The sequence below is a fragment of the Pogona vitticeps genome, chromosome 12 (assembly GCF_051106095.1).
Source record: "Pogona vitticeps strain Pit_001003342236 chromosome 12, PviZW2.1, whole genome shotgun sequence".
Classification (NCBI taxonomy): Eukaryota; Metazoa; Chordata; class Lepidosauria; order Squamata; family Agamidae; genus Pogona; species Pogona vitticeps.
Genome location: NC_135794.1, coordinates 20008618 through 20031708, shown reverse-complemented (window position 1 = coordinate 20031708; position 23091 = coordinate 20008618). Strand labels below are relative to the sequence as shown.

The window sequence follows — 23091 nt, the reverse complement described above, 5'->3', positions numbered from 1 at the left end:
TGTTCTGAAGTTTTTTCTTCCTGATTTTCTGCCAATCTCTGTGGCTGGCATCTTCAGATGACAGGAGATAGAACTGACTGTGTTCTGGTATAGTGTGTGGGATAGTTGAGTATTTGTAGCTGTGGGATCAGCTTTTTGTCCTTTTCAGGAGATTGGGTGAATATGGTGATCAGGGTGTTTTTTGTTAGCCTGGTTCCCAGCACTGAAAAATACAGCCTGCAAAAAGGCCAATGAACTTTACCCAGCCACAAGGACCGGTGATCACTGCACACAAAATACTAGCTAACAACACCCATCAATCTCAGTGACAGATCATCTCCCCGCTTATCACAACAATACAGATTAGATTTTTTTCAGATTAGGCATCCTTCAGTCTCGAGAGGCTATGGTAATGTGCTCTGAATAGAGGACTTGGAACAACATCTAGTGTGGCTGAGAAGGCCAATTCGAGAGTGACCATCCCTTCCACATTGCAGATAAATACAATCTGTCCCCTGTCCAGCTCCTTGATTTTGCTGGTTTCGGGACTACCTCTTTGCCTCGGCCTGCTGTACAAGGGCCTCTCCAAATTGGGAGAGGCCATGATGCACCACCTGCCTCCAGGCTGAACGCTCAGATGTCAAGATTTCCCACAACAATGCACCCATAACAAAAAAAACACCATGATCACCATAATCACCCAATCTCCTGAAAATGACACAGCTACAAATACTCAACTATCTCATGAAACTGCACCAGAGCGCAGACAGAGTTCTGACTCCTGTCCTCTGAAGATGCCGGCCACAGAAACTGATGAAATGTTAGGAAGAAAAACCTCCAGAACACGGCCAAACAGCCCAAAAAACCTACAACAACCAATGTGTATAATATTTAAATACGACACCAATAAAGTTGACTTTATTTGTCTTTTATCTCTGAAACTGCTTTGAGAAAGTGTGTACCTTTAAAGATGGCCAAGAACTGGAATAAATAACTTTTTTTTCTCCCCTCTCCATTAATAGTCCAGGGCCTGGTGGCAAAAACTGCCGGGGAGCAAATGTTGAACACACCGCTTGTGAAAACCTGCCCTGCCCCAAAGGGGTGCCCACATTTCGAGATCAGCAGTGCCAATCCCACGACAGATACGGCAACAAGAAGAAAAGCCTTTGGACTGCTGTCATCATGGATGGTAATTCTGCATACTTCGATCTCATGCTCTTCCCCACCCTTCAGTGTTTCAGTCACCCGAGCACCATGGCTTCATATAATGAAAGTCCGACTAGACATTGAGGGGAATGTCTATACCCTAATAAGATACAATTTAAAAGATAAAATATTAAAATTAAAACAATTAAACATATGATAATATGCACATTTTATCATTTAAAAAAATCCTAAAAGAGTTTTTAGAACCATAAAATTACAAACACAGTCTCGGGGAAGTCTAATTTTGATGCCCTACATTAAACAATTAATCCTTATTCCATTTCCCCCAAGCCATAGGGCTTCCTCTGGGTTAGGTCCCTTAGGAGTCAGTGTTGCAATTGTTGCAGTTCTTAACCTTCTACTGACCAGCCATGAAACAAAGCAGACTAAATCCACTAAATGCCACTTGTAACCCATTGGAACATGCATGCAGTTGGGCCTGGTTAATGCTTGCATGAGAGAATACCGGGGAATACTAGAGAAATCTGAGGTAGGGTTGGGAAAGTATATTGCCAAAAAATCCTCGAAAAGCTATTGCCAATCAGAGGTGGCTATACTGGGCTAAATGAACCAGCTTTTAGACTCGGCCTTAAGGCAGCTTTCTATGTTGTTACATTCCTAATACAAGATAGAAAGATCGTGAGTTGTGACATAAGGGCATCATATATTATGTGATATGACATATGGGTGCAAAAATGTGGTAAACACATCCCACCTTTGACCTTAAGCATTGGAGTTTGTGGGGCGTGTTGCATGGAAAATTTGAGTTTTAGCAGGGAGCAATGGCTATGTGTTTCCATATGACACACGCAGCCAGAAATATATCTTTGGAAGCATGGACATGCACTACTTCTGTGACTAAGATTGCTGTTTTTCCTATAAACTGATAGAAAATGTGACATGTGCACCAGCCATCTGCAAGTTCTGGGAATCTGTCTGTGGTGCCGGCTGCAGAAACACACAGCTGGTTTGCCCGGAAATGCCCATGACATCACTGATTGCTGCAGCAAGAGAAAATAGATTTTAAAAAAGACTGCTTCCTTGTCTTTTTTAAAAAAAGAGAAAATAATTAATCTTCTCCCTAGGGTTGCTTGCATGTGCATAAAACATGAACAACACATTTCAAGTAATATGAGGGTGACAACATATTAAATAAAACAAGGAAAACCAGCATGTTGATGTGACTGTAAGTTAAAGACAGGCATTTATTGTGACATTTTATACTTGAGCCTGGAATCATTTCATTTAACCAAAGAGCTGTGTCCCGATGTTTTAAGTAAATAAAAGCTATCTTATCAAAGCTTTAAATTATTCCTTTGAAAAAAAAATTTAAAAGGATTTCAAATGATGCTAGAAAGAATTGGAGCCAGGTAAACTTTCTTAAGGGTTTCGAATCACCACCAGATTGGTCACAGTTGCCTATTGGCATTGTGTCAAATTACAGCTAATTAATAAGATGTTGATTGTTTGGCTGGTCACATGTTATCTGCAATTCACCAATGCATCTTATGCATTTGCATTTGCTCTGGAGTAAGAATCCCAATAGGATTCTGGCCAATAGAGATCAATACGGAAAGCTACCCATTGCTCCTTTAAAAATCCTACTTGGGTTTAAGCTGTTTGAAAGACCTCATCTCCCTATATAAGCATCCGTGAGTTTAGTATCTTCACAGGGAGGTCTGATAGGAATACAAGAAAAGACATATTTTGTGGTTATATGTAGACTGTGGGAACTCCTTTCCACTGGCTGGTGAAGACCATTCAAGGTTGACAAGTTTTCAGCAAATGGGAACCTTACTTAAGAATTGTTTGATGGGGAAACAGTGTTGGTATACTTTTCTATTCATTTCTAGTGTGTTTTTATAATGTTTTCATATAGTAGTCTCCTTACTATTATTAGATGTTTCATTGCATTTTAATATTGTGACTTGAAATGATTTTAAGTATATCTGTTTTTTAATCATTTTTTTGCAAGCCACCTTAGGTCCTTTGACTGGAAAGTAAAGGCTATAAATGAAATAAATCAGTGACTAAATAAAAATTCCCTTCCTTCTTGCAATTTTCCCACCTACCTTGAGAACCTTTAAAACCAGCTTTGGAAGACTGTAAAACTCACCAGAGCAGATTTTCAGGGAAGTCGGCTGTGTGGGGGCTGAACCTTCAGAAGCCAACATGAGTGTCATGTCGGATTGAGGCTGAAGTTTGCGAGAAAAGATTCTGAGCCACTGAAAAGTATTATAGTTGAATGGACCAGTCTTCCCTTATTAAAGTGTCAGTGGCTCAGTGAACTGGGCTAAGGTCTGCTTTTTCTAAAATCATGGGTAGGGTCCAGAAAGGCTTCAGTGGGCCTCCAGGGTATATGTGCTAGGAAATAATGGCTAAATCCTATTAGATGTTTCCACCAGTACAAGAAGTGTGGAATTTGCCACAGCTAGTTAATGAGGTGTCAGTTCTGCGCCCGGTCACAAGCCTGATTGTGCATCTAGCATGCATCTAACATCTTGTCAGTTAGCCACAATTAACCATGACAACTTCTGCAGTTCCTGTTGTCCACATATCAAGATGCGAAAGAACTTTGCCACAGTTTGCCGCCTCTGTTTTCTCTCGGCTGGGTTAAATGCTGCAGGTTCCTTTTCTACTTGTTCTATAAACAGATAAAATGTACTGAGGGAATCCAAGGAGGAACAGGTCTCTAGGGTGTTTAAGGTAAATGTTGGGTCAGGGAATAAGTGTTTGGAATCGCACTGCTTGGGAGTTTTAAACCTGGGAAGGGAAAATGGGTTAAGGTTTGTCTCCATGTTTATCTGTGCATTAGTACAAATTACCTCCTTTGTCTTTTGAAATTGCATATGCTTTTGTTACTTGCGTGGCCTAAGTGCTTTTATTTGCATTGCTGTTGACGAGTTAACCAAAGCACTGCTACTTTGTGTGGCTGTTTTATTTTTCAGATAAGCCCTGCGAGCTTTATTGCTCTCCCTTTGGAAAGGAATCCCCCGTGTTGATATCAGACAGGGTGGTTGATGGGACACCATGTGGGCCTTACGAAACTGATCTCTGCGTTCATGGCAAGTGCCAGGTGGAGTAACTTTTTAATTACCTTCTCACGTAGCTCAGCGTGTCCTCTTTGTCGGCTAATAGGTATGAAGTTTACAGGAAGGACGTTTCGGTTGTGACTGGGGAGCGAAGACACTGTTCCCTCTTTCTAGGTTGCGCAATACCCCAGATCTCCTCTTTCTGCCCCTTTGACATTCTTGAATGCAGGAAGAAAACTGATTTTCTTAGGCCATGTTGTCTTTCCTGGAAGCAGAATGTGAAAGCATTTTGGTGTAGAACTAAAGTTCAACTGGCCATCTGCAGAGCCCTGTGTTCTGCATTATGACAATACATCGTTGATGTTCATGTGTAACACCAGCAGCTGTATGTGGTTAACCAACGCTTTTTGGAAGTACTTTACCAACAGCACAGGCTTGGGGGGACCTCTAGTGGGTCCACTGTTTTCTCTGAATTCCTGTGATCTGTGGGTGCTTGATGGTCTGTTGGCATTTCCAGCACAACTGAAAAAGGCTTTGGGGCAGCAGGCTGGTAGTTTTCCCCTAGAGATCCCATAACCAAATATATTGGTGTGACAGCTGTTACGTTTCTGGTTCCCCACTGTTGGGTGACCAGCTGATAGGGGCATGGGTTAATGCTCCTCATTAAGAATAATAATAATAATTAATAATCATAGAACTGCAGAGCTGGAAGGGATCCTGTGTATCATCCAGTCCAGCTCCTGTCAAGGAGGCCCGGGGGGAATCGAACTCCCAACCTTTGGCTCTGAAACCACAGAGCTATACAGCAGTTCTCCAAAGCAAATGTCTTCTGAGCATAGATACAGACACAGAGACACAAAACATTTCATTTGTAGAACAATTGCAGGAAGTGTGTCTTGAAAGATTCGTGGGCTAGATTGGCCTTGCAAGCATTTGTTTTCAGCTACAGTGGTGCCTCGCTTAATGGGCGCTCCGTTTAGCAACGAAACCACATAGCGACAAAGATTTTGCAATCACATTGCGATGTTTCCTATGCAGTTTTTTCGCTTTGCGATGATCGGTTCCCTGTTTCGCTTACTGATAATCGCAAAACAAAGATTTTTTAACAGCTGATTGGCGGGTCCAAAATGGCCACCGGGTAAAAAAAATGGCTGCCCGCTGTGTTTTTGCACGGATTTCTCGCTTAAGAGGCAGCGAAAATGGCCGCCCTATGGAGGATCTTCACTTTAAGGTAATTTTTTGCCCATAGGAATGCATTAAACAGGTTTTAATGCGTTTCTATGGGCTTTTTAATATTGCATAGCGACGAAATCGCTTAGCAGCGATTTTTGCTGCACGGATTAACGTCGCTATGTGAGGCACCACTGTATCTAGATACCCCAGGGTTGTACCTAAGACATGACACCGCCGTGGTCCATTAAATAGACTATTGTCCAGTCTGGCTCAGCAGAAGCTTCTCATCACCTGCTACCCAGAGAACAAACCTATCCATTCTGAAGGAAATCATCCCTGAGTGCTCACTGGAAGGACAGATCCTGAAGCCGAGGCTTCAATACTTTGGCCATCTCATGAGAAGAGAAGACTCCCTGGAAAAGACTTTGATGTTGGGAAAATGTGAAGGCAAGAGGAGAAGGGGACGACAGAGGACGAGATGGTTGGACAGTGTAATCGAAGCTACCAACATGAATTCGACCCAACTTCAGGAGGCAGTGGAAGACAGGAGGGCCTGGCGTCCTCTGGTCCATGGGGCCACGAAGAGTTGGACATCACTTAACGACTAAACAACAATAAAAATCCTATGTGTTAACGCCCCTGCCAACTGGAGGCTCTAGTGGAAATACCCAACATTTGTCCAGGCCTTATGACAAAGTACCCACCAGTTAGGGGCACTTTGACATAGTTAACCTGCTGTCACTCTGAGCCACCAAATGGGTTACACACAACCATCATTTCCTGACATGCAATTTCTGAGCCCATGTCAAGTTGCTGTTTTTAAAGATTAAAGCCATCAGTAGTAGCTTGAGCCCAGGGTACTTGGAAAGCTATGTGGGAGTCTAAAATCAGAACATAGTCCTCATTGCACCCCCTATGTTCAGCCACAGCTTCCTTTACCTCCAGAAACCACCTGCAGTTTTCACAAGCTAAGGGTCTGACCTAGTTGTAAAGCTGTGCCATAAATTTATAACTAATATGCAGTCGCCTGAGTTTCTTTTCCTCCCTCATTTTCTTTTTTGTTTCTTTTCCCCCTCCTCTTTCTTGATTCATCTGTTTCTGCTGCTGGTCATTATTCTTAGCTTTATATAATAATTCCCCCTGTGTAATTTCCCAGCTGGTTGCGGAATTCAATAATAGCGTCTTTAAAGAATCTAAACTTGTATGTGAGTTTTGGAAGGCATCCAAAGATGAGAATGATTTGAGAATTGGGCTAAAATAGCTGTCTTTAGTCAGAGCACCTCCAGACTAAGGAGCGCTCCCCATGCCTTGCTTTTTTTAAGCTTTGGTAGCTTGTCTTGGGTAGGATCTGCTATTTTCCACATGCAAACTGAAAACGGCAATCTGCCGAACAATTTGAACAGTCTGCAAGATTCCTTGACTCCAGCTAAGAGACCAAAAGCTGTTTTGTATCCCTTAAGACATGCATAACTGCCCAAAGAAAGAGAACTAGAGTCCTTTCCTGTAATCATGTCTGTGTGTGCCTGTACATGCACACATGCACAGCAAGCATGAAAAGCCAGGCTGATGTTAAGAGAGACACAAAAAACCTATTCAAGGCTATAGATTATTAGATGTTCATGAAACAAAGCCCTAGCTTTGCATGAATCTGACCATTTATGTTAGTTCTATGGTTTTGCATAAACTGCACAGTGTTGTTTAAAACCTAGCCAGAATTTGCCGAATACTATGCTCGCTGCTACTAGAAGAGTGTTGAATGTGCTGACCCATGCCTTGCTATCCTTGTTGTGGATAGGAGAAGGGGGCAGTTTTTCCTGTCCTGACCTGCAAGGTCAAAACTTGTGAGGATTTGCATTCCTGTTTTGCACTTCCGAACTTACCAGGCAGGCTAGCTGCAACGGTGGCTGGGGCAGTAGAAATGGCCGTCTGCTCCCTCACTTGGGGACAACCAACTCTCTGCAGGTGATGACTAGAGCAAGGAGCATACAGGCTTCCTTTGCCCAACGACCCTGAAAAACCTGGAGCTGGATCACCCGTTTTGCTGTGTGTGCCCCTAAGAGCCCAACCCGGCAGTGAATTGCACAGCGCAATGATTGTCAAACTATAGGCTAGCATATCGGAAACATTTGGGGTTCCCCTGTCTTTGTTATAAAGTTCAGTTTCATCCAACCCATTTTTTATACACATGGAGCTGAACTAGTTCAGAGGTTGGTCTGAATGCTCTATAGATCGTTTCTCATGTCAATACAATCACGTGTCAGTAACAATTTTTGGAATAAAACTGTTTTCTTCTTCCCATGATCTAAACCCTTCACAAGAGCTGAGAAAGCAGTCTTCTTTTAGAAACGTTCCTCGCCAGCTGTGGCTGATAAATCAAGCCCTGTGTCATGGTGCAGGTTTCCACCTTCCAATAAGCTTTTTTACCTGCTCTCCTTGCCAAGTGAGATTCTTTGCAAGCCCCTGAGCTCTAGAAGCATCTCATGAAAATGCAAGTTGGGGTTTAAACTCTGAAGCAGCCTGCTATAAACAATGCAGAGAGGCAGGAGCAGCTGCAGAAGATTTGCTCCATTTGCATCCAGGTCAGGCAGGAGATGGAGGTTTTAGAAGACACACACTTGTGTTGGTCATGAGGATTCCATGTGCATCGTGCCATGGAGTACCACTTGGGGAAGAACAGCTCACTCAGACATAAAATAGCACGTGCTCGGAAAGCAGGAAGTTCAAAGTTCTGTCCTTGGGATCTCAAGGGATCTGGAAAGAACCCTAGAGAGCTGTCACAAAGCAGTTCAGCTAAATGGAAATGGATCTTTCTCTTTCCTGATCTGAGGAGACAAAAAACAAATCGGTCTATTAACACCTCTCACAGCATCTTGCAGGGCAGACCTTGACGTCCACCTGAGAGATTCAGGAGGAGGATTTCTAGGTGATTACCTGCATGGAAATGGATCATGGTTCCTCTGCCTTTCAGGAAACAAAATGCTGTTTGTGTCTTCATCTCATTTTTGCCTGTGGTATACTTTCCTAAAGCATGCAAGCCCAGGTGATGGCAGAAATATACGTGTAAAAATGTGGGAAGCATGACTCGTCTCTGAAAGCAAATGAAAATGGCTTTGGCATTAGGTAAGCACTTGGCTAACTACCCATCAAAATGATTCCATATACCTGTGAGTGGCTAGAATCCAAGCCACTGCACATGCTGGGATGCGCACTCAAGAAGGCTGTGGATGCCTTTTTTCTCGAAGAGCCAGATAATCCTCCCACTCCGTGCCTGATGGCAAAGTAAGTTTGCATAGTGGGGAGAGTTTGAAAAATAATTCATGTTTTATCTTGTAAAAGGGAGAGGTCTCTTAAGGAGGGCATAACCTTGTAGACTTCCTCTAAATAACTATTCCTATCTTATCTAATAGCAATAAATTGTGAAGTGCTATAAAAGCTTCTCTGCAAATATCATAGGGAAGCAGCAAAAAGAATAAATGACATAGGGGATAGAAATCCCCACCTGTCTCACCATTATATGTGAAGAGGGGGAACTTCAGAATTGTTTGCCATACCCCAGAAGAGGGTGAGGGTTCTTGTGACACTCTTGGAAGGAAATGAGAATAAGAATGTTTAATCATCATCATTGTGTACCGTCAAGAACTTTTTCCTGGTAGAGAGGACAAAAAAGTGGTTTTCTAGTCCCTTTTTCTGGAGGTGCCCTGGGACTGTACAGCTGGCCCAAGGCCACCCAGGCTGGCTCTGCTTGCAGGAGGCACACAGTGAGAGACTGAAATCCAACCTCTGGCTCCACCGCCAGATACTTAAACCACTGAGCTATCCAGCCAGCAAGAATGCCTATTTCGTGTAAAATATGAAAAACCATAGAAAAGGTGCACTTGATGCAAAGGAATTCTTAGCACAAGTAACGCACACTGCACAAAACGGCAGTGACTACTGCTTTACTGCATGCCCGTTTCAAGGATCAAGAGTATCAAGGGGTGGTTTGACTCTTTTTACATAATTGGGCACTCCTTTTGTGCTTATTGTATGTGTGTGATTTCCAAAGTGAAAGGACACTATCCAGAGGGAGAGTTTGCACAAGTGATAGAAAGTTTACAAGACAAAAATAGCACTGTGGCCTGAAAGCGATGAATCTTGCCTGGAAGCAGAGAGAGAGAGAGAGAGAGATTTGAATACAACAAATGAAAATTCTCAAGGGAGGGTCGTTGGCTTCGCTCATTCCACACACAGAGAGCACTGATGAAGCTTGTTGATCACGTTGTGCTGAAAAGATCATCTCATGCCTTACCAATCCTTGATGTCCCACTGGGAATCTGAGACCACTGGAGAAACTCTTTAGGAAATGGGAACTAAAATTGCCACAGAATTTTGCCTGAAGATAATTTGTGAGAATGTTCCATCCTTAAGTTCATTGTAAGTGGTGAAATAGTTTTGATGCCTATCAAAACAGTGGAATTGTTTTTGGCTGAAGAACTTTTGGGAACTTCTTTGGATGATGATAATGATGATGATTAAATTTGTTTGTTTATTTATTTAAGATATTTTTACCCTGCCTTTCTCCTTAAAAACAACCCAGAACGGTTTATATTAATAATAACATGCTGGTAAGTCAATTCTGGGTTTTCTAGGTAGAGAGTGCTCAGAACTGGTTTACCAGACATGACACTATTGTTTAGGGCTGACACACCCAAAGTCAGAATAAGTGAGGTGCTGTCCAACAGCAACAAGAAGACGGCTCGTTCGTTTGATTAGTTTCATTCTTGGACAGGAAGCTGTGGTGAGAAAATAGGCAAATAGTTATTCTGAGCGTGGTGATTGTGTGGATTTTCCTGCAGTGACTGTTGGGTTGCAAGAGCAAATGTTGGCAATGGAAAGGAATCAGCTGTACACTGTCATACCCTCGCGGCGATTAATCTGCAGAACAAAACTTGACGACGTCAATATTTACATTCCATCTGCTATGGCAGTTTGTTCAGCTCACCATCTGGGAAGAATTACACAGCCCTGCGGATGGGCATTGTCGTTTCTGACGTGAGGCAGTAATCATCATTGTGCTGGTGAAGCGACACCCAAACATGCACGCAGGCTACGGCAATGAATATTCTAGAGAGAGGTTCAAAAGGCACATTTACAATCTCCTTTAAAAATTATCCTGGTCAGTCTAAAACTCAAATTATATGCCCAGCTAAGTGGCCTTGTTGTTGTTGTTGTTTAAGGAAAGGGAACAGCAAATCCAACCCATTTATGGTTTTCAGATTTAAATATCTTAAAAGGAGGAGGTGGACTCTTTTGTAACATACCATTTCATGAAGCAAGGTGAGACAGAAATCCTTTAAAGAAAGAGGTTTCACCATAGAAGAAGAAGATTCTAACATAGGCCTGCAGGTAATTGTGCCCCCATCAGACTGCAAAAAGCAGACTCTAGGTTTGGTAGCCCCTTTCCTTTGGACTTGTAGGTGTTCATTGTAGTGGTTCTCCTGTTAGGGATGATGTTTTGTTGTTACTGCTGGAGGGATAAGAGCAATGCAGAGCAAAAGGGTTGCTTTAATCAACAAGCAATGGCCGTTCCTAGTTCCTTTTTTTGCCTGTTCCTTTTATCTGTTTCTTTTGATGCGACATTGGATCTCAGATGTTCTTTATGCAAAGCAACTGATCTAACACTGAGTGTGCAAGGGAGCTAAATATATTATGCATCTAGTCAATTGAATAATGGCCCATGACTCCTTCCCCCCTTTTAGTAACACTATTCTGGGGCCTGAGTACCATTTAAAGATTTTTTTAAAAACCCAAATCTTTTCACACTGAAGATAACAAGGACTGAATTCAAAACAGATTATTTGGGGTAATGCAGATGAGAGTCAGATTGCTCTAGAGCAAAGTGTTGTGTGTGTGGCCCATAACAGGTGGAACTATGCTTGGCTGAAGGTTCTCAAAGGAGAAATTTATTCAAGCCCTTAGGGCTGATTTGGATGTCCTGATTGGAAACTGTATTCCTTGGCGCTTCATTAGTTACAGATGATTGGAACATTTCCTGCAGAGACTGGTACGATTTATGCCTGATTTAAAATGAAGAGACATACTTTTCAATTTCTTGACTGTTCTGTCCCAGCAAGCAGAGAGGCCTGTTGGATGTAACTTACCGAAAGATGTCAATGACGTGTCATCAAGACATGTGGAGAAATATCTGTTGTCCATGAGCTCCTTTTGGTGCCAGTAATGGTCTTTTTCACAGTCCAAGGCAGGAAGCAAATATAGGACATTTATGAAGCTCCTGATAGGCATGTGGCTGCTGGGTTGCATCTGCTTTCATGGCTCAGTTACAATCCTGTTTCAACAAGTGTACAGCCTGCTTAATTAGATGAGCTGGTGAGATTCAGTGATTCATCTGGTCTGAGCCAGCTGCAGAATTTTTTGGTCTCCTGGGTTCAGGCAAAAGAAGCTGAACCTCAAAGAATCATGCCAACACTGATGGGACCTCTGAGGCAAGTTTCCATTTCTCAGTGAGAAAACTGTAGCAGATGTTAGCCTACATTGCACAAATGGGACTAGAAGGAGCATGAAGGGCTTGTGATATGTTCCCCTTTCCAAATTGGGAAATGAAAGAGGAGAGAGAGAAGGATGGGTGAACTCCAGGACTTATAAGTCCAAGCAAATTGGCCTGGAATTATTTGTTTAAAAAACAAAAGTAGAAGGAGACGTCAACGGTGGTTTAGAATCTTGATGATATGTGAACAACTATATAGAGACACGGTGTCATCTTCATAGAATCATGGAATAATTGAAAGGGCCTACAAGGCCATCGAGTCCAATCCCCTGCTTAGTAGTTTCTGACTGCTTGTGTACTTTAGCTTTCTCTTTTAACGGATGCATATGAAGTTGCTTCATGTTGAGTGATTCCATTGGTCCGTGTAGTCCAATATTATCTAGACAGCCATTCTCCAAAGCTCAAGATGGAAATCTGACCATCTCCTACCAGGAAACACAGGGGTTGAATCTGGGAATCTTTTTTCCAAGCAGAGCACTGGATTTCCCCACTAAAATGTGCCCTTCCTGGACTTCAAAAACAGTACTGCCATTTAGACATCAATATCAGGACATCTACCACCCTTAAGCAGCTGCTGCTTCCATTCGGTAGGTTTTATGACAACAAAGACATAAATACAGTCTAGGCTTTTGATAAGAGCCATTGCTTTAAATGCTGTGTGTTTATAAAATCCTCAAACTTTTAAAAAATCAAACCTAACCTTCTCAGCTTGGTTCACCATCTGTCACTAGTCTTTACCACTTTGTACTTTCCTCCCCCCTGAAATCAATTGCCTTAGAAGTCACTGTGAAGTTCTCAGGGCTCTCCGTTTCTTAGTGGGAGAGGAGATACTCATACTCTTTTATTAGCCCCATCGGTGCCAACGAAGCTGAAAGAAGTAGAGAAGAGTAAAGGGCCTCACAGACCAGGTGGCTATTGAGATCTCTACATGATATTGCCATTTTCCCTATGTGACTGGGAAAAGCAGCGGGAAAAGCATTCAAAGATGATGGAAGACCCTGACCGTTGCAGTTTACCTTTCACAACCAATCCTTCACCATCCTTGGTTTGCCCCGTTGAAGCTGTGCATTATTTCAAACCGTCATTTCCAATTTGATATTTTGAAGCTGGGAAGCGAATCTGCTTTGCATTAACTGGAAATTTGAGATCATCCCACTCACTACATGATTGCTAATTTCCTGAGATCACCTGTGTGGTTCAGGAAGTTGAAACATAACAGCATCTCAAGGAAAAACAGCTGCTGGAGCAGTTTGAAGAAAGTAATGGTGCTTGGTGTGTGTGTGTGTGTGTGTTTGTGTGTGTGTGTGTGTGTGTGTGTGTGTGTGTGTGTGTGTGTGTGTGTGTGTGTTACTTTCTCTGCCATCATGTTGCTTTCTCTGCCATCATGAGAACGGTTGAGCAGATCCTACAATTTAGCTTCTAACAGGCAGGTTCTGCTACACTAGCTGTTGCACCACCCACATTGTCACTCACGAGTAGACTTTGTCTAGAGAGGCGGGGTATAAATTCAATAAAAGTAAAGTAAAGAACATAGCTTTCAGGAATCTGACCTGGCTGATTTGGGTTATGCTTCCTGCTTCCGATATTCAATTTCTCTTCCCCAAGTTTGATCTGTGTCTGCTTTGGGGCAGACAACTCTGTCCTGTTGGATTGATAACCACTTGGATTCCAAAACAGGATTGCTTGGGGTCTCCTACTAGATCTTGGTACATTGACAGGATTCTGATCGAGTTTTAAAGGATCAATTTTGAGATGCTGCTTTCTGATGACATCTGTTTCAGGTCAGCAGTTGATATTTTGCCATTCCCGGCACAAGTTCTAACTTCCAATGTTCTCTGCATTGTCAATCAGTAAGTATTGTAAGTCCGTGCTCATTTAGAAATCATTTCCATGGAACTAACAAAGACCTTCTTGTTATCCTTAGAAAATTGGCTGTGACGGGATCATTGGCTCATCTGCCAAAGAGGACCGTTGCGGCGTCTGTAATGGAGATGGGAAAACCTGCAAAGTAGTGAAAGGAGATTTCAACCATACCAAAGGGATGGGTGAGTAGCCACTAGATGGCTTTAGTTGCCCAGTTTGTGAGAACTGAAATGAGAAAATGCTTGCGATTGCAGAGGGCAAAGCATGCAATTCATATTGGATGTAGTTTTAAAATCCAGCTTTTTAACAATGGGGCGGTGCTCAGTTTGATGCGGATGAAGCTGCTCAGAGCCCAGTTGCCCATATACTTTGGACAGTTATCGGAACATGCCAAAATCTGCAAGAAGGATTTTTCTTTGCCCTTTCAGGCTTCTTTAGGCGCTCTCAAAATCCTGGTTTGCTTGACTGGGAATGGCCTTGGATTTCTTGGTTATTTCCTGTGCCCTGCCACCTTGCTTCACAATGTGTGAGTGCATTGTCCAACACACATGTGCATCAAGGCCAGAGTTGGGAAATGGACAAGGTGTTCTGGAAGTTAACTAACTTGTATAAATAAGGTATCTCTTATCCATGCCAGACAAACCTGTAGTCTCTGCTCAGATTTTTTTTTTTTTTGCTCATGTTGTCATAGGCTCAGTCAATCGAGGAACGTTTTCCTTGCAAGTATATGGAGAACAATCTTGATCAGGAGTTTCACATTTCTGAAGATTCATTCTCTTGTTCATTTCCTATTTGTTTGAATAAAGCTAGGATTAACTTTAAGGTTTATGGTATTTGCCATAGTGGTGTGTAATGTTTAACGAGATCAACTGCCCAAGTCATGACAGCTCCCAGTATTTCCAAGCTGAGCCATGGAAGGACTTATTTTATATGGAGAGAAAAGTGCTAAGCAAAATCAAATTAAAATGCTGTGTGATGGTACAACGAAAATTATTTACTTGTTCCATTTTGTCCTACGTACCTTCTCTGCATTGAGCTCAGAGGTCAAAGTAGGTGGCTTTCCGTCTCTTCAATTTATCTTCACAACAATCCTCTGAGGTGGATGAGCCTAAGAGATCATGACTGGCCCAAGTGAGTTTTGTGACCAACTAAGGACAAACCAGGTCACCTGACTTCTAGGCCAGCATTCTAACCATTACACCCCACCCGTTGGGTATGTAGTGGTTGTGTAGTGAACTAATTTGGCTTCAGGCAGAGGTGTTTATCTGTACATTGGTACAATTGTCCTTCTCCCCATTGGTCCCCTCTGTGGGAAGTAGAATGGGCTGATGACAAAGAAGATCCTTGCATTCAATATGGCCTGTGGCCCCAGGACCAGCAATAGGGATGAGGGCTTTGTCTCCAAGCTGTGTCCCATTCTGATGCTTCAAGGAAGCACCAACTGGAGTCTTTAATATTTTTTGACACTTAATGCTAATTGTTGCAGATCCCTTCCCACTTCTTCTTGGCCTTTTTGCTGTGCTTTGTTTTTAGTTTTGTATTGTAATTCAGTGTGTTTATTGTTTTACTTCATGTTTGGCAAATATCCCAAGAACTGGAATGGAACTTGAAGACGGACATATTTTTATTATATATATATATATAAAAGTTCTACTGTACACTGGTGACATCTGTGTTTTAGAGCGGAATTACACAAGACACACAGCTTATAAATAAAAGGCGATAGCACATTTCCCCTCTAGCCATGAAGCTCCTGTAGAGTTTCTTATATGAGCATTCAACCGTGCAAATTGAGCTTGGCTTTAACTGCTGAAGACCATTCACCCAAGAAGTTAAGGTGAGGAAAGCTCATGCGAGGAGGAGAAGATGTAAGTTATGGTTTCAACCAGGCCTGCTTCTCGAGCTGATCTTCTCAACGGGTTTAACCCTCAGAGTCACATTGGCAGTTTCTGTGTCAAGGTTCAAAAAATGGATTACTTTGTGTTGCATATCAGGCAGTTTGACAGCAAATATATATAAACCTGTGGTCTGTTTGTCTGTTGGGTTCCGGTGAATACAGAACTCAACGTTGTCATCTCTAGGACTGCTAATGTGTGAGAACGGTCTCTGTTGATGTGACTAAATCCATGCCAATTCCTTTCTTTTTCTCAGTATCCCATAGTCAATGTAAGAAGGTGTCCACGTGTGTGATGGCAAAAGCAAAGGCTGTTCCCAAGTGTTTCTCGTGTAAGACGCCTGGTTGCTCTGTGTGGTGCTCACTAGATCCTCTTTGGTGTTGGGTCTCTGTCCCTCTCTTCTGGTTGGGCTGAAGTGCAAAAAGTCATTCTTAAAAAAAACTGTCAGTAAGTTTGAAAGCCTTACATGGGACTTTACTTTGGTAGGTTACAAAGAGAGGCCACAAGGCCTTTTCTTACAAGAATAATTTAGAATCTCTTCTTGGAGAATTCATATCTAGGCTCTTTGCATCAGTTCTCCTAAGGCAGTGGTTCCCAGCTTCAAGTAACCCAGGTGTTTTGGACTACAACTCCCAAAAACCTCAGCCAGCACCGCTGGTGGTGAAGGCTTCTGGGAATCACAGTCCTAGAACATCTGAGTTACCCAAGGTTGGGGACCCCTGTTCTAAGCAGTTCCTCTAACTTTGGGAGTTGTCTGTTCCAGTTGGAATGGCTCCCTGCAATAAGAATAGGTACAGAGTGTGTCGAAGACTCAAGGCTTTCTCTGAATAGCCACTATGTATGTCGTCCCAACTGCAGCGTGAATGCACCCATTTTGGACAACCGGCATGTAAACTGGATCATAACAGGTCTCCTACCCAATTCCCAGACCTGGGAGCCGCCGAACCACAAGTCCCTGTCTTGTTGGGATTCAGCTTCAGCTTATTGACTGTCGTACAGGCTATTACAGCCTCCAGACATTGGCCCAGCACCTGTACGGTCTCAGCTGACTTTGATGGAAAAAAAAATAGAGCTGAGTGTCGTCAGCATATTGATTTCACCCAACCCTAAAACTCCTAATGGTCTCTCCAGGCAGCTTCCCATAGGTGTTAATCATCATGAGAGATAGAATGGAACCCTGTGGTACCCCCACTGCCTCATCGTGATGGGCTAAGGAGAAGTCCCCCCAAGGCCACACTTTGGAACCAGTTCTGAAGATAGAAATGGAACCACTGTCGTACAGTGCTTCTCAGTCCCATTCCATGGAGCCTGTCCAAGTAGATGCCATTAATGGTATCAAAAATGGTATCATGGTATCAAAAGCTGCTCAAGGGGAATCAAAAGGGCCTGGGATGTAGTTGATAATTGATAAATAGCAAACCTCATTCAGCTGGCAGCTCCTTTTGCTATCTCTTCATCCTGTTTTTAGCAGATCAGTTTCTTAGTGGATGATCACCTCAGTTGATACTGGTTGATGGTTCTCCAGCAGAACATCCTTCCTTTTGTCCCAATAAAATTGCAGCTGTCATGTACATTATGGATGCGATATGACTGTAGTCATCTAAATGTCATACCTGTAGCTTCCATCCCTCATTTAAAAACAAAACAAGCGTGTTTCTAGACCTTATGGATATGAAGAGAGATAACATGGACAGTGCCTGGTGAAGCCGGAAGATGGGCTGCATAAAGTTATCAGTGGGTGTGTATGAAGGACTTTGTCTGTTTCTTTGTCCTTAATTCATGGTAGCAGATTAAATGAAGAGTCTGCATCCACTTTGCTCAGCTGAATATCTGGATTTAGTCCTGGATTTATTCCATCACAACATAGGGTTGTATATTCATAAAGCCAGCCTTTAATTCCAGATGACTTTTGGTTTGGAAGCTGATGTTTCTTTTGTTCCGCCCAACGTGCAGTAAAAGGAAATGCAGAGCCATATATAAGTTTACTAGCACTTACCACCACGATAGTATCACCTCTTCAGTCAATAGTGTACCTTCTAGAAAGAACCAATCCAGTTTAGGTTAGTTTTCTGTTTTGTTTTGGTAATCCTGTCCCCACACCGATAATTATCCTAAAATTCCTTATCACTCTTCTGCAGAAGGAAGAGCCTCTCAACAAGTTTGCTCTTTGTTCTGCTACTGGTTCTTTCCAGCCTTATCACTGAAGCGACACAAGCAAGCTTTGCCTTCCATATTAAATTTCACAGTAACAAAAACATTTGTTTTCCTTCCCACTCTATCTACTTGGGCATCTCTTTTAATTCAAGTCCTGCCCTACAATTTGTATGCGGGATTCTCTTCAATCACAGCAATGCGCTCCTGACTCGTTGTGTGCCAAAACAAGAGAGGAATTGCCAAGGGGGGAGCACACTCGTGTGGCTGTGCTATGAGTTACAAAGTCCCGTAGCAGAGCACTCAGTGCTATGAACGACGTAGTCCTACAAGGCTTTTGAAGCATCATCCTTCAGTCGAAAATTACCTTTATTTTAGTGGATGAGATAATTAAACATCCCACTGTGACATGAATGTTTTACAGTGGATCTTGGCAACCCTTAGCGGTAGCTTGAAAAATTAGTTTGGGATATTATTGAAAATCTGGGAAGTCATCAGTCAAATAATGAAATATGGTCCTAGTAATAACCTTTGAACCTTTGAACTGCAGAGCTGGAAGGGACCCTTTGGATCATCTAGTCCAGCCCCTCTCAAGGAAGCCCATAGTGGGGAACAGAACTCCCAACCTCTGGCTCCACTTAAGCCACTGAGTATCCAGCAGCTCACTTTGAGTCTTACTAGGAGTGAAAACTACAGTTATAAACTATTAAAATGAACAATGCTCTCCACATAATGTGAAGTGATCAAGGATTGCATTTCTCCAAACGCTGGAAAACCCGTTTCCATTACTTTATTTAATCCTTTGTAAAGCAGACTATGAATGAATTCTAGAGACCGTGAAGCTTGCCTCCGTATGGAGTGTGTTACTGGATTCACAATAGAATTGTTATTATTTTTATAATCACAGCCTGCTGAGAAGCTAGCCGAAAGTTTCCAGACAGCTTTTCCTCCAAAGGAGCATGCCCAAGAGTTGTACCATCAGCACTATCCAAAAGCAGAGGACCTGTGGCATTTTCATAGGTTGCACTGTGACAAACCCAGAGAACCTCATCCAGCAGGGAAATGCAACCAACATTCCCAGCTTTCTGATTAGCGCACCTGTTGTCAGGCATCCGTTTGCTGCATGCATGTTTTATATTTTTAGTTGTATGCTGGATCTGGACTTAGATGTTAGCTTTTCAGAAAGCTGCAGTTGGTTGGAAAGAGGCTTTGCTGCCCATAGGGTACATTGTTCTCATTCCCATGCTATGATTAGCAGGCTATGGTTGCTTTTCTTTTTTTTAAACTAGTCTAATAGGCAATGATGGAATTACTGCCACACCCACCAAAGCCCTAACTGGTCTGTCATGTTTACCAGAAATGAAAAACTCCACTGCAGAAAGGCTTTTTCTGCATATTACATGTGGACAGACGCATCATGAAACCAAAGGCATTGTGGAGGAGAAGCAACCCTAGTTTGTAATAGTCATGTTACCCATGAGGGACCAGAATTAGATTTAAATCAGATTGGTTGGAATAGTGATGGGACTTCTGAATCAACAGTGTGGTTTTCTGGTCTAAGCTACTTCCTAAAGATGACAAAGAAGGAAGATTTTAATCTGGAATACGAGGTGTTTATACGGGAGATACTTCTGCTGTGATTTATTTCCCAATTTCTCCTGAATGTTAGTAGTGTTTGTAGATGCTCAGCAGAATGAATTGTTCCATCCATCAACTGAGATGAGATTGTCTCAAGATCTTGAAAGGGAATCAGTGATGACAGTGCTTGGGCTAAATTTCATGCTTTTATTTTTCAAAAATGAACACGCTGTATGTTTTGAGCATGCTCCAAAGTATGGTGCTAACACTGGTGGCAGAGTGGAATTCCAAGGTGTTTCTCTTCTGGTTTTTATGTGTTTGCACCCATGTGTTGTTATTAATCACTTGTCCTTTGTGTGTTTGTGTCTTTTACTTGTTGTCAGTCAGGTTTCTGTATCAGTGCATGAGTTTTATCAAAAGGTGTGGGTTCCCCCCACTTCTCTCCCCATTTTAGAGTGTGGTGATTACAATGCAATTGGACTATCTCGAACAACAGAATCCTCAACAGGAACCTATATGTTAGGTACCTGTTTGCTTCGTTAATTACAGTTTGTGTAGTTGCATCAAAAAGGTTAAAAAAAAAACTGAACAAAACTGTGGCCATTGCAACATGACTGAAATGCCAGGTTCATCCCACCTACCTCCACAGGATTCCTCCTGCTACTGTGTCTTCAGTTTTCCCTCCCAGAATAAAAAAAAGGCTGTTTCCTTTGGTAACCTGAGGAGGAGAGAAGAAAATGAAAGAGAAAAAGAGGTGGTGATGTATGGTCAGCTGAACAGATCTGGCCACATGGAGACATTAAGCGGGTTAGGAAAGGAAGAGGGGAACAAAAATAGAAGGTGTGCCTTGCAGGAGGTGCCATTGGGTAAGATCATTTTCTTGCACTCTGGCAAAATCCAGCTGAGATGAGTTCTTTAAGGACGGGAAGTGAGAAGGCATTGCAAGACATCACCTGTCAGCTGACCCTGAAGGCACTCTGTTGCTGTGGTTTGCTCTGGCTTAAGGTGGTGGCCAGCTGCAGTAGCTCTGGGCCCGATGTAAAGGGAAGCCATACATCAGTGTAGCCAAGGCAATTTCTTAGATCACTGCTGCAGGATGATGCCTTCTAAATCAACATTAGTCATCATATATTAGTCCCTGATGGCTCCAATCCTTTGGCCATCACATGAGACGAGAGGACTCCCTGGAAAAGACCCTGATGTTAGGAAAGTGTGAAGGCAAGAGGAGAAGGGGACAACAGAGGATGAGATGGCTGGACAGAGTCATCAAAGCGACCAACATGAATTTGACCCAACTCCGGGAAGCCATGGAAGACAGGAGGGCCTGGCGTGCTCTGGTCCATGGGGTCACAAAGAGTCGGACACGACTAAACGACTAAACAACAAATAATGTAATAGAGCTGCTATTTGTGTAGGTGTGCTCAGCCCAGAAACCTGTGAGTTCTGAAGACCTGCCTTTACAGGATTAGATGAACACTAGGTTTAACATGGTATACAGCAAGTCCTTACAATATGATGGGTAGAGATAGGTGACGTAGAAGAACTTGCAAGCAAAACATCACCAGTGAATGGTTCTGAGCAGGGAAGTATAAGTTTCATGTCTGTGTTCACATGGGTTGTTGATTCAAAATAAAAAAAAACACACACTTGTAACTATCTGTCTCTGGCCATGTAAATATTGACATTAAGTGTGTATACAGACTGCACTTTACTTCATCATAGTTTCAGTCATAATCAGGGAAGCATATTTAAAGGGCATAGATTAGATTTTCTTCCTCTTCAGGTTCAAAGTATTGAAACAGGCATATCTCATAACATTTCAAAATGATAATTGGATTTTTAATATATCTAAAACCTGCATGCTAAATTAAATAAAATAATTTCTCTGTTTCTCACTTCTTCTTTGAGATACTACAACCCATGTATTCCTCTCTTTTTTTTTTTGCCTCAGGCTATATTGAAGCGACTGTTATTCCCGCTGGGGCCCGACGCATCCGTGTGATGGAGGATAAGCCCGCCCACAGTTTTCTTGGTAAAACAGAGAAAGAAAAATTTCTCGATTGCACCCTTAATTTGGACTCTTTTTTATCTTCTGTCCTACAGAACAGTGGTCCCCAACCTTGGGCCTCCAGATGTTCTTGGACTTCAACTCCCAGAAATCCTGGCCAGCAGAGGTGGTGGTGAAGACTTTTGGGAGTTGTATTCCAAGAACATCTGGAGGTTGGGGACCACTGCTATAGAATATTCGGGGAGCAAAGTAATACTGTTTGTCGAAAGCCATTCCTATTGCAACACTAATTCTAAGGTCTTTTTGAAAGGCCTGAAAATATTGGGTGAATCCTGAGTAAAGAGGTATTTGGATATAAAAACAGCAATAACTGTTTTTCTCCTTCTCGTTGTCATGTGTATTGTCACATTTGCTACTAGAAGCACTATATTCCCCCGTCCTCTTTCAGCGCTCCCGTGTAAGTGCTAGCCAGCAGTGCCTTCCTTTAATGAACACAGTCAGACTATTCCGGTGTCTTTTCCAACTGATGTTCGCTTGCATAGGGCTTAGTTAAGAGGGCTTTGCCATCACTTTGCATACTGTCAGGAAACGGATCAGTGCAGTAGCTGCTGAAACGGTTGTGACACAGGAATTGTGTGCTCCCAATCACTGGTCCTGTTCAACAGTGTGGACACAGCTTTTGGGGCCATCTGAGGCTTCTGAACACTTTTTGAAAGCTGACTCATTTAATTTATTATAGAGTAAACCAAATGGGATATAACTCAAACCACTTCAGATTAATGGGTGCTACTGGTGCACTAGTTTATCTGCTGCAAATCAGGCAAATCTAGATATTTCTTCCTTTTGCCATTTCCTCTGTTGGGAGAGGCAGGGAGTCTCCTGCGACCAGATATGGTAACTCTGGATGTTGTGGGCTTACTCTTAAACTTTAAAGTCCATTTTTATGCACATAGGGGCTAGAAACTTGTCTTCTTTTAAAGAAGGAAGGAAGGAAAGCAGTTTGCATTTATGCTTAATGCCCACATTTTGCAGGGTGATCTCCTCCCAAAGACTGAGTAGTATCCAAGATTACCATGTGCCATTCTCTGATCTCTTGCCTGCTACTGCTTTCATTTCTGCTTACATGGCAGCCCACGTTTTTCAGAGTAAAATTACGCCTATTCTAAAGACTTTGACATAGCAGAGCTTTGGAGAACAATGGGTGCCAGTGTTCTGTAGCACAGCCAGTTCTGTGCCTTCGGAAGCCAACACTTTCAGTTGTTTTGGTTGGATTAATTTGGATGCTCACTGCCAGTTGAGGTTTGCCAAATGTCACTTGAGGTGAAGACAGACATCATATAAAAAGAGCATCACATCTCTGTATTGAGTACAGCTGCTTCTTGATTCTGTAACTGAAAAGGTAAATGTGCTGCTTTCTAGTGATTTAAGTGCTGACCCAGCTGTGTTCTTAGCTTCATGCTTCAGCCTTAAACTGCTACATGAACATTCGCAGATCTATCCATTTGTTTGTCATCTCATTCTGTCGCTGTTGTGAGCAGCACCAAGAGAGTTTGGAAACACCCACCACCCCTTCCTCGCGCACACAGCACATTCCGGAACTCCCTAGTTAGCACGGCTTGTGGCTGATTTATTGAATACAGTGATAAGGGTAAAGGTTCCCCA

At 42.6% G+C, this 23091-nt stretch overlaps 1 protein-coding gene across 6 annotated transcripts in view; it reads left to right on the top strand.

The window, feature by feature from the left end:
• The window catches only part of ADAMTS17 (ADAM metallopeptidase with thrombospondin type 1 motif 17), a 164841-nt gene that overhangs the window by 105766 nt on the left and 35984 nt on the right, over positions 1-23091 (top strand). For 4 of the 6 annotated variants that reach the window (XM_078381125.1, XM_020781746.3, XM_020781747.3 and 1 more), the window contains exons 13-17: positions 1002-1168; positions 4134-4261; positions 13859-13979; positions 15949-16023; positions 21373-21453. In XM_078381125.1, coding sequence (XP_078237251.1) covers positions 1002-1168; positions 4134-4261; positions 13859-13979; positions 15949-16023; positions 21373-21453 — 572 coding nt within the window. The remainder of the gene's footprint in view (positions 1-1001; positions 1169-4133; positions 4262-13858; positions 13980-15948; positions 16024-21372; positions 21454-23091) is intronic. The other 2 variants (XM_078381127.1, XM_072981668.2) reach the window with 1 other exon arrangement.